Here is an 11,147-nt window from a genome sequence, read left to right as displayed (position 1 = left end):
CACCCACGCTTCTCCTTTGCAGAGGAGGACAGAGCTGAGCATGCAGGATTGGAAATCTCCTTTTCATGTGGCCACACTTTGCAGCACAGCGGGTTTGAGGTAGTTCACAGCCCACTGAAGCCTGTGAGAATCCAATCCTTTGGGGTTTGGGAGCAGGACTGAGCAATGAACTAGGAGTGATGCATATCCTGCTCCCAAATAATCACCCTTCATGCAGCTGCCACCACTCAGTAACCTGGAAGAGGCTGTGGGTGAAGGCTGGTGAAAGGCAGCCCACCCGGGGCCAGCCTTTCCTGCTTTCCTTAAATGATTTTTGAGCGTGAATTGCTCTTTCCCCTCAGTTTATTAATCAGAAGATCCAGTCACAACCCCTCGAGCCTGCTTTGCAGAGATAAGGCACAGTCACTCTGCTGGCTGGATCTGGGGAGGATAGGGGGGGTCTGGGCGAGCTCTTTTCCTACCAGTGCTGCCAGTGGGGGAACAAGACCCTCCGACCGCTCCAGGGAGCAGCTGCAGAGGAAGCAGGCACTGCCAGAACCGCTAGCGCCAGCCCCGGGCAGAGTGGAGGGCTCGTCTGCAGTCTCGCCTTCTCCTTTTAGCTTAATCTGAAACGATTTGCAGCTCAAACGCCCCCCCGAGAGCCCCTAACCTTTGGATAAGGTTTGGCACCGGTATCCTACTTTGGTTAATAAGGAGTTAGGGGGAGCCCAGGAGTGACGCTGCCTCCATCCATTCCTCCATCCCTCCATCCATCCCAGCATCCCACCACATCCCTCCTGCGCCCCTTGCTCCCTCCACTCCGACTCCCGGCGGCGCGGCTCCCTGCGGGCGGCGATGGGGAGAGAAGCCGAGGTAAATGCCCCGATCCTCCTCTTCAACTCTCCGGGCTTTGCTTTCCTCTCTTCCTCTGCTTCTTCCTTCTGTTTCCCCCCTCCTCTCGCCCCCTTCTCATTCTTTGGGCTTTATCCCCGCTTCTAGCCGCCGGTAGAAATTCGCCTGTGTGTGTATGTGTACGTGCGTGTGTGTTTTATCCCCAGCTGCTGCTACAGAAAGTCTTGTTATCCCTCCTTTGGAAAAGGGGCAAGAACGAGCCGCCCTCCCACCCCCCGCCTGGGGCAGAGTGATCCCGTGGTGGGGAGGGGGGGTGTTCCAAGCCTGGCAGCAAGGCAAGGTGCTGCGGGGGGTGGCTCCGAGGGCTCCCCACCAGTCGCGGTGGGGCTCGGTGGGTGCCGATTCGGCTTCCCGATGTTAGAACTCGCCGAGGGGTTACCGTGTGGGTATGGAGGCATGCCCGGCACCCCCACTCCTCAGCTCCTGTACTCCTCGAACGCCTGCAGCCTCTGAACTCCCCAGCACCCCGGCACCCCTCGGAATCCGCGCACATCCCCTGCCTCTCCTGCACCTTCAGTTCCTTATTTCTTCGCTGTCCGCCGAGGCGGAGCAGGCAACCGGGGCTCCGCCGCGGGGTTTAGGTGAGGGTCTCTCGGGCACTGTGGAATCCAGCAGGGGGAAAAAAGACCCCCAGCCCCAGAGCATCCCCGCCTGGAAAAGTGGTCTGAATCCGTGGGCGGGTCCGTGGTGGGGTCCCACGGTCCGAGCAAGAGCCCTGCCCCGGGACGCACCGCTCTGAGGATTTTCAAGCTCACTATGCTCTGCGGATGTCTTTTTTGTTTGAGGTTTGGTGAGGTTGGTTTGGTTATTTTTTCTGTTTCCAATCTGGGGTGGTTTTGTTTGTTGAGGATTTTTTCATTGTTGTCGGTTGGTTTTCCTAAGAGGTTTCTCCCGAGCCCAGCACATCCCTAATACGTTGGATGCTCAACGAGCAGACCAAAGCCCGTCTCCACCACCTCTGGTGTGACACCAGGGGCCGAGGACCCCCTTCCCATCCCCAGCATCGAGAAATGCTGAAGCAGGTGGGGGGAAATGCAGCACATTGCCCCGGCGGGGTCGTGCCGGTGCTGGCCGGGGGCTGCGGCTCCCAGCCGGGGCAGGGCGGGGGTTTGGTGGTTATCAGGACAGGAGGGGGGATGTGTCAGGGCTATTTTAGGAAACACTCACGCACCAGACAGCGGTTTGGGCGATTTTTCGTTTCTTCCTCCCTGATGCCCCCTGCAGCCTCCAGAAATCGGTGTCCTTTGCAGCTTCTTTCACAATGAACTTCTCTTCTGGTAAAATAATTGCATTGAAATAAATAAATAAATACGAATGTTTGAATTGACCCCCAGACGTGTCCACCGTGGCAGCCGTTTTCCAGCGCTGTAAAGAGGTGAGACGACTGCTGCGGCAGCCCAGGGCAGCGGTGACAGCTCAAGTCCCCCGCGTCCCTCTTCCATTCATTTTCAACCCCCACGACCGGTTAAATCTCGGCCCCCAGCACCTTGGTGTGGGCAGGACGCAGCTAAACCCGGGGCGAAATCTGCCCGGCTTGGCTTTCTCGACCTATTTGTGCAGTGACATGTATTAATTCCTGCGCGCAGCCAAGGATGCGCCGCGCTGAGCCGCCCGCCTCCCCTCGCAGAGCAGCGCTTGCTATCCAAAAGCCTCGCTTTTGCGGGGGGGGACTGTTTGCCGCAGCATCCCCCCACCCCGCTTGGAGCTGCGGTCGAGACACCCCCTTAGGTGCTGTAATTATTTTGGGGGGGGGACGAATTTCAGTCTCTTTGCACCCAATTTCCTTTCGATTTCTGGCAGGAAAGAAAAGAAAAAGGACGTTTAAGGTCGGGATTATTTTTCCCCCTCAGGAGACTTTGGGGGGTTGGGGGGGAAGTTTCGTTTCCCACCTCAGCTCGGTGCCGCATCCCACCTGCAGCACTCTCCTCCCAGCGATCATGGAACGTTTTGGGTTGGCAGGGACCTTTAAGATCGTCTGATTCCAACGGTATTAGGGCAGAATTCAGCGCTGCTATTTTCTACCCATCTGGAGTTTTAAAAGAAAAAAAAAATAAATTAAATCCTCTTTCTTTTTTATGTATTTATTTTTAAAATTGGATGTGTATTTTGTTTTGGGTTTTTGGTTTGTTGTTTGTTTGATTTTGTGTGTCTGTGTGTGGCTTTTTTTTCACGTTCCAAACAAAAGGAAACTCAGATCTCCACCTTTTTCGTTTTTTTTTTCTTCTTTTTTCCCCCTTTTATTCTTTTTTTACGAATAACAGCTATCTATTTTATAAACCAACGATTCCAACGCCCCCCCTCCTTCAGCAGCAGAGGGGATTTACCCTCCCACACGCCTCCTCGAAAAGCCAGCGCTCCTCTTTGCCACCGTCCTTGTCTCTGCCCCGGCACAGGACGGGCGTTTCTCGTTGCCGTTTCTCTCTCCCTTAAATAAACAGCGCGAAGGTTCTTCGCTACAGTTCAGCCCAAGCGCTCGGCAGCACAAGGAGAATACTGCTATTTTTAATAGAGAAAGAAGAATTTCTGCCCTGGATGGTGAGAACCAGGAGCAGGAGCCTGCGCCCAGCATCCCCGGGGGTGCGGGATCCCGCAGCGCCAGAGCGGTGCCGGGGCCGTTCCGCGGGGCACCGGTGCTGTCTCTCAGGCTGTGAGCCTCGCTTGGCCCCGGGAACCAGTTTCCCTCCGGTTTTGGAGCCCTCAGATCATAAGAGTCGTTTCGGACGGCCAAGCCCGTGTTTCCTGTGCGTGGATTTCCACTCCCTCCTCTGCTCTGAGATTCTCTGTCCCCACTGTCCCCACTGCTGCCCCCGGCCTCCCATGGGTCCGCACGTTTTTGAGGGGAGAAAAAAGCAAAAGGAGAGGGTGCGAGAAGGAAAATTCCGTTAAGGAGCTGTCGAGAGCCGTTTGTCTGACTCTTCAACGGTTTTTTGTTGTCGTTTCACTGTGGGGAAGAAGCTGGCTGCCAGGTGTGGGGCAGGGTGTGAGGCAGGGTGTGAGGCAGGGCGGACAGCGCAGGGGATGCGGAACCGGTGCGCGGTTGTCGGGGGCAGGAGGGGGGGTCCGCTCTGCGGTGCTGCTGGCGAGGCCCGGCGGGCGTGGGTGGGGCGGGGAGGGGAAGGGCAGGGGGGGAAGGCTGGGCTTGGCCGGGGAGGCTGGTACCTCCCCCAGAAATGCAGCAATTCTCTCCCCTCTCCCTCTTCTCTCTCCGCGAGGTGGGCGCACTGCGATGGAGACGCGACGAGCTCTGCCAGGGGCTTGTTTCGCCGCCCGTCTGCTGAGAGCCGCCGGCTGCTGACAACCTCCTCGTCCCCTTCCCCATCCCCGACCCGACTATCGCCCCCCACCTCCCTCTTCCAACCCGGTCCCACCGCGGAGCAGCGCGGAGCGGGCGGCGGGGCGTGCGGGCCCGCAGCTCCCCTGCAGCGGTGTCATGCCCCTGGGCACCCCGGCCAGGACCCGCCCGCACTGCGCTGGGACGCGGAGGTAGCGGCTCGGAGCAGCCTCCCCCTCCCCAAAGCCCGCAGCCGCCCCTCGCCAGGCGCTGCCGTCCCGGCCGCCGCCCCGCCGATCCCCCGTGCCCCGTCGGGTCTCTCCGTCCCTAAGGCTGTCTCAGCAGCGGAGCCGGCCAGCCAGCCACCATGGCCACCCTCCTGCGCAGCAAGCTGTCCAACGTGGCCACCTCGGTCTCCAACAAGTCCCAGGCGAAGATGAGCGGCATGTTCGCCAGGATGGGCTTCCAGGCGGCCACCGACGAGGAGGCGGTGGGGTTCGCTCACTGCGACGACCTGGACATGGAGCATAGGCAGGGGCTGCAGATGGACATCCTGAAGTCCGAGGGTGGCGAGGAAGGGGGCGAGAGTCCCCTAGAAGGGGATATCCATTACCAGCGGGACGGCACCGGGCCTCTGCCGCCCTCCGCCTCCAAGGAGGCTGGAGTCTGCTCGGAGCTCTCCGGGCAGGGAAAGCCCAAGATCACGGCCTGGGAGGCAGGCTGGAATGTCACCAACGCCATCCAGGTAAGGCCGCCACAGCGCTGCTACCGCCGAGCACCGGGGAGCGCTCCCGGCTCCCTGCTCCTGGCCCCACTCCCCTCACCTGGTCCCATTCCCTGCTCCTGGTCCTCCTCCTGGCTCTGGTCCCGGCCCTGCACCTGGGGTGATCCCAAAGCCTCTTTAGGGATAACGGGGAAAAAGAGGAAAAAATGGGAAAAAAAACCCAAACCCAACCCCAAACCACCAAACCTTCAAAACAGAGGGAAGAGAGAAAACCTGGAAATAAAAGGGGGGTAGAGGGGGTGAAAGAAAAAAATAAGGGAACGACAGAGAAAATTGGGGGGGGGGGGAAACAGAAAAACGCAAAAAAAGGAAAGGAAGAAAACCTAAACCCAGATCTCTGCTTTGCTCCTCACCCAGAACACAGTGCAAGGTTGGGGGGTGGGGGAGGGCACTGGGCCCCAAGTCTTGCGGGGCCAGACTGGGGTGTCCCCTTTGGGCTGCCCCAGCACATGGAGCAGGGTACAAGGAGAGGACCCTGGGTGATGCCCAGGTGGTCAGCTGGGATGCACTGAGATGGCCCCAGGCTGTCTCCTTCAGGGGTCCCTGTCTCTGGGGGTCTGGATGCACTGAGAGTGGCTGGGGATGGAGAGGGTAGATCTTGGGGTGAAGCTTGGGTGCCAATCCCGTGGTAGCTTGTTCTGAGCGCTCGGGGGCGAGATTCTGCGGGCGCGATGGCACGGGTGCGATGACTGCGGGGGTGGCACGTCAGAGAGAAGGGAGGGGGGGGCTGGTGGGGGGTGACATGGCGTGTGGCTGCGATCGCGTGGCGTGACTGTGTGCCCGGCTGCGTGGGTGTGATGGAGCCATGAGCGAGGCAGCCAGCGCGCCGTGACCGACTGCGGCTGCGTGCGCCCAGGCGCCCGCCCGGGGCGCCTCCGTCAGCCCGGCAACGCGGTTTCCATTTTGTTTCTTCCAGGGGATGTTTGTGCTGGGCCTGCCCTATGCCATCCTCCACGGTGGATACCTAGGACTCTTTTTAATCATTTTTGCCGCGGTGGTTTGCTGCTACACTGGGAAAATCCTCATTGCCTGTCTCTACGAAGAGAACGAGGACGGGGAGATAGTCAGGGTGAGAGACTCCTACGTGGACATCGCGAACGCGTGCTGCGCGCCTCGCTTCCCCACCCTCGGGGGCAGGGTCGTGAACGTGGCTCAGATCATTGAACTGGTCATGACCTGCATCCTCTACGTGGTGGTGAGTGGGAACCTGATGTACAACAGCTTCCCCAACCTGCCCGTCTCGCAGAAGTCGTGGTCCATCATTGCCACGGCAGTGCTGCTGCCTTGCGCGTTCTTGAAGAACCTGAAGGCGGTCTCCAAGTTCAGCTTGCTCTGCACCTTAGCTCACTTTGTCATCAACATCTTGGTGATCGCCTACTGCCTCTCCAGGGCACGCGACTGGGCCTGGGACAAAGTCAAGTTTTACATCGATGTGAAGAAGTTTCCCATCTCCATTGGCATCATCGTCTTCAGCTACACCTCCCAGATCTTTCTGCCTTCCTTGGAGGGGAACATGCAGAATCCCAAGGAGTTTCACTGCATGATGAACTGGACTCACATTGCGGCTTGCATCCTTAAGGGACTCTTTGCCTTGGTTGCCTATCTGACCTGGGCTGATGAGACCAAGGAGGTCATTACAGACAACTTGCCATCCACCATTAGGGCAGTAGTCAACATTTTCTTGGTGGCCAAAGCCTTGCTCTCGTACCCCTTGCCGTTCTTCGCAGCTGTGGAAGTCCTGGAGAGGTCCCTTTTCCAAGATGGAAACAGGGCCTTCTTCCCCAACTGCTATGGGGGGGATGGGAGGCTCAAATCCTGGGGGCTCACCCTCAGATGTGCCCTGGTAGTTTTCACCCTGCTCATGGCTATCTATGTCCCACATTTCGCCCTCTTGATGGGTCTTACTGGGAGCCTCACAGGCGCAGGGCTCTGCTTCCTGCTCCCCAGTCTTTTCCACCTCAAACTCTTGTGGAGGAAGCTCCTGTGGCACCATGTCTTCTTTGATGTGGCTATTTTTGTCATAGGTGGCATCTGCAGTGTCTCTGGGTTCATCCACTCTTTAGAAGGCCTCATAGAGGCCTTCAGAACCAACGCTGAAGATTAAGGAGGGGGCCAGAGGTGGCTGCAGCGAGAGAATTGCATCGAACATCTGCATAGCCAAATAATTCTGCATCCCTTTGATGGAAAGAGTCATTATTTTCGTTACATGCATCCCACAAATTCTATCTCATAGAAGCTGCCAATTAAAGGAAAGGAGAAGAGGCAGGCAGGTTGGTCCTGCTGTCATTTTAACCGAGCAAAGATTTAAATCTATTTTTGTGTTATTTAGAGATTTTTTGGAAGGAAATGATGAGGTGCCCTGCCCCTATCTCCTCACTCGTTGCCTGAAGCTTGCCCCTTCCCCGCCCCCTCCCAACCCCCCGCCGCGAACGGCCCCGTTGGGAAGCAGTCGCAGCTTTCACTACTCCTCACAGATATGCAAATCAGTGTTTCAGGAGCTGAAACACAGCTGCCGATCCGATGGGATTGGGCTCACCGACGGGAGCACACCCAGCCCTGGGCGCTGGGAGCAGGGACCTTCGTTTTTACCCACTGTGAGACGGATGGAGGTGAGACCCAGATTGTATGACCAGCCCCAACGAGTCCGAGCCAGCGGCTTGCTGAGCAGCGATGCCGGTTAGCTGCAATGTTTACATCTTAGTCACATCCATGTCAGGACTGCTTCATTCTTCCGCCCCAATCCACACCGAGGGACGGGCGACTTTCCCACCGACGAGCTTTGAAATCACAGACCCGGGAGCCCGCGTCTCGGTGACTTTCATTTTTGTCGTCCTTTCTACATGCCGAAAAGTTAAACGAATGAAACAAACAAACAAACAAACAAACAAGCAACTAACATTATATTTGTTGGATTTGACGTCGTTCAGGATACAGGAACAAAACTCCGACACAACTCATTCTGTGCAATCTTACCAGATCCGTGGAGCTGTTTCCGATGTGCGTGTGGTGTCCTTGTGGTAAATAAGATGAAACACAAAACAAAACACAAAGATAATGTATATCTGAAAAAGAAAAAATACCCCCCCCCCCAAAAAAAAACGAACAACCAACCCTCTATCGTTAACATATAATGTGGTACATAAATATATCGAACAATAAAAGACAACATAGTCGATGAGTGAGGCTGCTTTGGTTCGTGGGGGAGGGGCTCGGAGGAGATGGGCAGGGGCAGAGGGATGTTCGTCCTCGCCAGGGGCAGAGGGATGTTCGTCCTCGCCAGGGGCAGAGGGAGGTTCATCTTCCCCAGGGGCAGAGGGAGGTGCACCCTCCCCATGCTCGCTTGCATCGAAAGGGTAGCGGTGGTGGTGATGGAGGGGCAGCTCGAGGTTGTATGCATCGAAGGGGTAGGGGTGGTGGTGATGGAGAGGCAGCTCTGGGTTGTATGCATCGAGGGAGTAGGGGTGGTGGTGATGGAGGGGCAGCTCTGGGGTTGTATGCATCGAGGGGGTAGGGGTGGTGGTGATGGAGAGGCAGCTCTGGGTTGTATGCATCGAGGGAGTAGGGGTGGTGGTGATGGAGGAGCAGCTCTGGGGTTGTATGCTTCGAGGGGATAGGGGTGGTGGTGATGGAGGAGCAGCTCTGGGTTGTCACCACTGGTGGATGGAGTTGTTTGTCAGAGGTAGAACGTGTGTATTTTGGGAAGAGGTCGTCCCGCGGGGGTGGATGGGGTATTTTCCACCCCTCTCCCCCAATCTGGCTTTACCCCATAGTTCTCAGACTCCAAGGGTGGGTGGAGTTTGTACCCCAAGGTTTTGGGGTTTGTGATGGAGGGGAAAATAATCCTCAGTGTGGGGAGTAAATGAAATCAGAAGGTGGGGGGATTCCTTGATTTGAACCAGACTCTCTCCACCCTGCCCACAGGTGTGGATTGTGGGGCTGATCCCTGCCAAAGGGGCAGTTTGGATCCTCAGCAGGGAGCAGCCCCATGCTCCACACCCATGATCAAAAATCACCTCGATTTCCACCCATTTAAAAGCCACAACGAGTAACTTGCTGTCCACTGCACGGCGAGGATGAAGATGGAGGGGGGAACCCCTGATAGCACTCTTGCAGGCCAGGCATAGCAGATATTCCCATGGACCTCCTCATGTTGTCCCCAAATCATGTCAGACCCTGGTAAGATTTGGGAATCCCCCTCCTCTGCCCAGCCTGGGCTGGAGGAACTTCTCCTGAAGGCAATGGGCAGCTCCGCAATGCGGTAGCAGGGAGGGGGTTGCAGGCAGTGTGGGGGGGCTGATGTCCTTTGCTGGAGAAAACAAGATTTTGGGTGTTTTCCCAGGCAGCCTCTGAAAGAAGATCACAGTGGAGTTGTGGGGTTTATTCTGTGGGGGGACAGGGATGTGTGGTGCTGTGGATGGTGTGGGGGGCATTGTGCTGAGGTGGCTGCCCCCCACAGTAGCCACGTTTCTCTCCTTTTCTGAGGGTATTCAGTTATTTCTCATCCCCATTCTCAACCTCAGAGCCATTCTCACCATCTTCACCCTCATCCTTACTCCCATACCCATTCCCTTTATTCATCCCTATCCCCATGCTCACTCTCACCCCCATCCCCACCCGGTGCAGGCAATCGGGGGTGATTAGCGGCACCGGCAGGCACCGCAGCCCGCGATACCCTCACCCCCACCTACCGCAGTCCCCCGGCGGTCCTTGCCTTCTGGCAGCCCGGGGCTTCGTCAGCCCAACGATGCCCCTCGCCCCCCCTCCCCGCCCCCCCCCCCCCCCCCCCCCCCCCCCGCCAGACAGCCCACCCTGTGGCGATAGGCAAGGAGCTCCTTCTTAATGTGTGCCTGATGCTTTTTCTCCTGTCCTGAGCTCTCTTGTCCAGCTCTATTCCCTCCCTAGGGGGCTGAGCAGGGACTAGGGCGGGAAGAGATCCAGCCCATCCTGTCCCTGCCGCGGGCAGGACTGAGATAACCCCTCGCATCGTGCGAGTAAGCAGAGAGCTGAGGAGCCCTGGCAGGTTAACTTACTCCTCTGCCCATCTGCGGTTTGCATCTGCTTTGCCCGCGGTGGTTCTAGGGCCCTTCTCTCCTTGCGTTTCCCTCTGGGGCTGCGGGAAGCAGAGGGATGCAGCCAGGCCCAGGCTGGCTGCCATGCTGCAGAGCAGCTCGCTCGCCTCGCCTTGCAGACAGCTGCTGGCCGTTGGTTTGGATGCTCACAGACTCACCTGTCCTGTCTCTTTGTGTTTTTCAGGGGCCAAAGTTTCTCTGAGAAGGGCACACGATGATGGAAACCTTTTTATGAAGATTTAACTTTGCAAAGGATTTAAACCTAATTCAGCTTCCCCCTTCCCTTCCCCCCCACCCCCTTGTGAAGAGAAACGGCTCCAGCTTTGAGTGCATTTGGGGCCGTAGGATGATTTGTGCCTTTTTGTGACCACGGGGTGGGGGGGGAAGTCAGGACAGCTGAGGGCTTCTTATTCTCATGATTCGTGGTGCAGAGCAGCGGCACAAAAGCAGAGGATGCCCTCAGCCTCTGCAAGGACACCTCAAATCCTTGACCCACCTCAAACCCCTCCTTCCCAGGGAGCATCAGCGGTCACCTGGCTGGAGGGACTCTGCAAAGCATCTCTGGCAGCCTCCTGGACGCTCGGCAGCAGGCTGCCTGGGTGCCGGGAATGAGTTTTAGGGATGACAGGACGTCTCGGGGGCTGGCTGCAGCTCTCAGCTGTGGCGAAGGCAGCGATTGTCCCGAGAGCCCCAGCGGGTTTGTGTCGCTGTCAGCTCTGCTGCGCGTCTCTGCCGGCTGCCGCCGCGCACCCGCGGCTGACGTGCGCCGAGCTTGCGAGGGCGGCGAGCCCGGCGATAAGCTCAGGCTTTTGTCCTCTAAACTTGTCCGTGGCTGGAGCGAGGGCGGCTGTTGCTGCAGCCCTTGTGACGCGGACATCTTGATGCTGTGCCGCTGGTGGGGACAGCCTGCGTGAACCTAGGTTTGGGGGGGATGTGCAGCCCTTAAAGCAGGGGATGCAGCAGGGTGAGCAAAACAAATAACCCCCCCAAACAGCAGCAGGTTTGACGTGGACAAAGCAGCAATCTTCTGAAAAGCCAGCACGGTAGGGAGTTCTGGTCTCTGCTCCAAATGGCTTTTGTCTGCAGCTTCCTAGCTTCTGGTCATGTGCTGCAGCAATCCTCTAAACCTTCT

At 57.5% G+C, this 11,147-nt stretch overlaps 1 protein-coding gene across 1 annotated transcript; it reads left to right on the top strand.

The window, feature by feature from the left end:
• Window positions 1–438: 438 nt before the first annotated feature.
• On the top strand, window positions 439–8,023 carry SLC32A1 (solute carrier family 32 member 1). The gene is made up of 3 exons (XM_009901801.2): window positions 439–852; window positions 4,104–4,907; window positions 5,863–8,023. Exons 2-3 carry the CDS (start codon window positions 4,530–4,532, stop codon window positions 7,048–7,050), a joined length of 1,566 nt encoding a protein of 521 aa, XP_009900103.1. The 5' UTR covers window positions 439–852; window positions 4,104–4,529; the 3' UTR covers window positions 7,051–8,023.
• The last annotated feature ends 3,124 nt before the right edge of the window (window positions 8,024–11,147 follow it).

Source organism: Dryobates pubescens, chromosome 26 (assembly GCF_014839835.1).
Source record: "Dryobates pubescens isolate bDryPub1 chromosome 26, bDryPub1.pri, whole genome shotgun sequence".
In the NCBI taxonomy this organism is placed as follows: domain Eukaryota; kingdom Metazoa; phylum Chordata; class Aves; order Piciformes; family Picidae; genus Dryobates; species Dryobates pubescens.
Note: the sequence above shows the minus strand (reverse complement) of the source record. Positions and strands in the feature narration are given on the sequence as shown.